The sequence below is a fragment of the Cephus cinctus genome, unplaced genomic scaffold (genome assembly GCF_000341935.2).
Source record: "Cephus cinctus unplaced genomic scaffold, Ccin1 Ccin1_scaffold1184, whole genome shotgun sequence".
Classification (NCBI taxonomy): domain Eukaryota; kingdom Metazoa; phylum Arthropoda; class Insecta; order Hymenoptera; family Cephidae; genus Cephus; species Cephus cinctus.
Window position 1 is genome coordinate 1,719,343 of NW_014333664.1, and position 4,701 is coordinate 1,724,043.

Here is a 4,701-nt window from a genome sequence, read left to right on the forward strand (position 1 = left end):
GGGGGGGGGGGGGGGGGGGGGGGGGGGGGGGGAGACGTCACCCGAGGGCCGCTGCTGCCGGTACTTCGCGACTCAACAACAACTCCCGCTCGCTGCTTATATATATATATATATATATATATATACACGTCTCATCTTCCTTTTTACTAGTACATACGTACAGAAGCTCCCGTTGCGTTACGCTTTTCGTTTCGCATTTTTCCCCCGATTAATCAACGTCCGCGAAAATTCGTGCAAACGCGCCCTTACGTTCGCGACGAATCCTTTCGAGATACCGAGAGTAAAAAAGAAAATCTTAAAAATTTACATCCGACACGTCATGACAGACGGCTGCCGGGTGAAGACCGAGTATTTTGAGATTGAATTGAAAACAAAAATTATATTGCAAAATACCTTTTTTTTTTTTTCCTTAAGAAAATTACTATTACAACGGCGGGCGCTCGGGACCTCTCGTATGCTTTTCGAAAAAAAAGAATGCTCTCGTAACTTAACATGGCTGGCTCGTTCGCCCGTGCGAATTTACGGATTTATCGGGCATCGGGAGGAGACGGCTGAAAGCCGTCGGGCATAAAGATGTCATCGTGGCGAAGGGCCCCGTGGCCCTCGGGCGTAACGATGGCTACGAGAGAGAGAGAGAGAGAGAGAGAGAGAGAAGGAATCAAGGAGCGCGAGAGCACGAGAGAGACAGGTGGATAAAGAGAGAAGAAGGAAGGGTCGACCGTTAGCGCGTTTTACGGGCGGCATTACGCCTCTACGAAATGACGCACGCAAAGTGCTCCGCCGGATACCTGGGGTGGCTACCCTCGACTGCGCAGGCCGTTTTGACCGTTTCTTATCTTAATTTCACCTTGCGTCCCACTCCAGACGCCGGTAACTCTGGTCTTCCTTTAGGTAAGTGGTAATGCAGAGAAAGAGAGACAGAGATAGCCGATTGAGACTGAATCCAATTCGGTCTTCGACAGAAGGAAAGCAATGACAGATAAGGGAAACGAAAAAAAAGAAGAAAAAAGAAGAAAAAAGAAAATTAAAAATGAAAGGATAAAAACAATTTATTGTCTGACTGACTGGTTCTTTGATGCGGAGGGAGGGTAATGGGGCGGGGGGATCGAAGATGCTGACGATACCGATGTCTCCGCCGCTACCAGCTATCAGCCGGCAAGAACTATATGCTAACCGAACGATTACCCCGTCAAAGGGGATGAAAGTATACGCGTTGCCCCCGAAGTAAGTCCGGCCTCCTGGCCGATTCGGTTGGCCCGTTAGACCCGTCGCGGATTCCCGTATTGACAGATATTTAAATGAATATTCCTGAACGTTCCTCCGCAGTTGGGGAATCTCTTTGAAATCAAAGCAGGGAAGGCAGCTTGCGCGGGGTTAACGTTTATTAGACGCGAGCATCGATATACCCGCCAACCCTATGGCGGATTTTGCTTTTCACGTGTCACGTGACCAGCGGACGAGGGGACAACCCACCAGAGGGCAGCAGCAGTCGTATCTTGACGACCAACTTGTCATTTGCACTCTGACCTCTTCCCCGCCGTTAACTCCGCCTGACGCTTTTCCCGTCGGCGAAATAAACGTCTTTTCGTACTTTTCCACCCCTTTCCCGCCCCTAAATCGAAGTACAGGTCCACGTAAGATTCTACGACTACTCCAAGGTAAAAGTTATTTAATTTTATAACTTTTTTATAAATTCAAAAAATATATGTACACGTAAAATTTACTTGTTTCTTAAGATCAAACACTGTCTAGTTGGATACACGTACTTTTTTCTTTTTCTTTAGGCGCATCCATAAGACACGATCAGATTTTGATACTCGAAGCAGCGCCATCTTCTTTCGAGTCTTTCGTTTATCATTCATATTTCCCGCCAACGCCCATACCCCAACTCTGCCCTTTTCCACGTCAATCGCTACTTGGCTCAGCGACTTGGTTATCCCGCATTGAGAATAGACACGAATTGATAGTTATTTCCTCGGTGTGTACCGCCCTTTAGCCCTCCGACCTACCACGCTACAGGAAGCATCGTCGCTTTGGCAATATCTATGACACAGAAGACTTCCTGTAAGGCACCAGGTATACGCCATAGCGAGGACCTAAAGGCGTGTGCATACGCACGTGCGCTCTAACTTCGAGTCGCGACCGTCTGGCACGCACGTGGGTATCGCTCTCGGCACACCTGTGCCAAGTATAGGGCCAACCACCGAGTAGAAAGCTGCGTTCCCATGAGAATCTATTGTACGGCAATTTAACAGGGCGATTCTCAACTAGCTAAGAACCACAAGTGCCGCGAATGCAATAGTACGAAGAGCTGGTAAATTACGTCATCGAGGGCAAACTCGAAAATGGTAATAATAATTTTTATCGAAAAATTCGTCGGGTATCATAAATTTTCGAAAACTCCTTTAGCATCGAATATTCATCATGGCGACAACGGCAAGACCTATCTCTATTAGCGCGTCGTACGTTGCGATATTCAAGCATAAACAGCCACTGCTACTACGTACTGTATATATATATATACCGCTATATAGGTATACACCAGATGCAGAAGCAGACTCTCAAGCTGCCCCCGCATGAGAGCGTAGCTTACACGCCGTCGCCGAGTGATTGATTTAGAATGACCGTTCGCGTTTACCCGCGTTACACGACCTAACGACTGCCGCCAGGAAACACTTTGCTAAAAAGATCCCCGTGAGGTCGTCGACGAGGAGACGCGCGACGGTAAATACTGGAAGTCACATGGATATAGGGCTTGAGTGAAGAATGACGAAAAAAAAAAAAAAAAAGTTGAATAAAACGTTGACAATATCCATAAGGTTCGTTTACAGCGACAAAATTCGATTTTTTTTTTTTTCCAACCGCAGACTGTACCTCCTGTGAATTCGCCTTAATACAGACAATGGGTTCGGTAGTAGTCCGCCGGTCGACTTCAAGATTTAAGATATTATCTGGGCGACTGCAATACGGCCGGAGAAGGAGTGTCGCCGAGAGATCGACAATGCGAATCGCCCTAAATGGCGTTAACTATCCAACGGATAAGAATCGCTTCGAGGTGATTCCTCGATAGTAAATAAATACCGGGGAAGCATGTCGGGCCACCGTGACGTCACGACGTCAGATCGTATTTTAACGTCGCCTTTGTCTTTCGCGAGACCCTCGGCGCGACTGATTAGCCGATTCTTATGGCCGGAGAACTCGACTCGTTCGCCTCACTGGGCAGCAGTCGCGTAAATCACTCGAACGCGCGACAACGACTCATTGGGCTTACGTGAGAACGAGCCCGCATACTGTCCTGCGCGCATGCGCCTTTGCTCACGGGGTATAGGAGGTAATCACGCGCATGCGCACGAGCCGCCCTGCCTCCTTGCCGACGAACGGTAACTTACCGATTTACGAGCCATTTCGAACGTCAAACGACAATCGGACGCAATGAGTTACAATTCGCGAAACACACAACCTCCGCCCGTCGCGCCTCGACGCGAACACTTGCTCCCGGTCGATCCTCGTAAATTCAACGTGATTATTATTATTATCCCGGCACAACGTTAATATACGTGTAAACGCATCTTTATACGCGTGAAAATGATCTGCACGACCTTCGCGATCGCTTTCACGTATATACTTATCCATCTAGTGCCTGATCGTCATATATGCATGTACCTCTTGTAAAAATGTTTACAGCGAACTCCAATACCGATCGCGGCTTCATAGTGCCGTAAATTATTGATTAACGATCAGCTCACGCACCAGATGACGAGGACTCAAGGTAATGAATAGCAATTTACGAAGGTGATATACCTGACATACAGGGTTACTCAGTAGAAACGCACCACCTGAAGTCAGCGCGCTGATTTGACTCTCCTGGTAAAACCATGTTCAGGTGGTGGGTTTAGGCTGTAATAACCTGGTATATGTGTATATGGATATGCAATAGTCGGTACGTGTATACTTTGAATAATTGTCTCCGGGATACTTGTAAAATGATAAAATAACAAACACAGTGTGGATATTAGGTGTGCGATCGCAATCCGATGAGAGATAGAGAGATAGAGAGATAGAAAGAGAAAGAGAGAGAGAGAGAGAGAGAGAGAGAGACACGGGTAGCCGTCGTGCAGCCATCAAGGAATATTCGGTTGGGCTTTGTCGTACCGTTAAGATGTCGATCGCCATGCGGATGATCGCCATGTCGATCGATCGCGCATGCGGAGGCGTAACTGTCGCAGCTGGTGAGGAAGGAGCCTCTGCAGAGTTTCCATGTCAAGTGGTTGTGATATTTACCGGTTATGTTATCGCCGCGTTGCTGCGGCCACCGGAATGACGGCCTGGGTTGCTGTTTGCTGCGCATTTCTCCGTTCTGCCGTGGCGTCGCTGCGCTCGCTCTCTGCGATTCGCAAGTTCGGAGACCACTACTTACCTGAAAGTAAGAAGATAAATTAAACTCCGAAGGAGGAAAGAGGAAGGAAAGAAAAAAAAAAAAAGAAAAAAAAGAAATAACCACGAACAACTTTACCCAAAGAATTTTCGCCAACGAATTTCATTCTCCCTCGCGTCGATAAATTTTCTGTATATTATATTGTCGTATAATATCTCTTTTTTTTTTTCCTTCCTCGCTCCGCTGCAAGTTCTTCGATCCCGTCTGTACGTCTCTTTGGTTTCATTTTTTTTTTTTTTTTTTTTTTTTTTTTTTAAAAAATTTTT

The 4,701-nt window shown here is 47.0% G+C and overlaps 1 protein-coding gene across 6 annotated transcripts in view; it reads right to left on the reverse strand.

Moving 5' to 3' along the window:
* The window catches only part of LOC107272531 (protein tiptop), an 85,203-nt gene that overhangs the window by 31,861 nt on the left and 48,641 nt on the right, over nt 1-4,701 (reverse strand). For 2 of the 6 annotated variants that reach the window (XM_015749762.2, XM_015749760.2), the window contains exon 2: nt 4,153-4,417. The exons of 2 other annotated variants lie outside the window; for them this stretch is intronic. In XM_015749762.2, coding sequence (XP_015605248.1) covers nt 4,153-4,348 — 196 coding nt within the window. In that variant the 5' untranslated portion in view covers nt 4,349-4,417. Of the gene's footprint in view, nt 1-4,152; nt 4,418-4,701 lie in introns of those variants that run through there. 2 more of the 6 variants (XM_015749761.2, XM_025089859.1) reach the window with 2 other exon arrangements.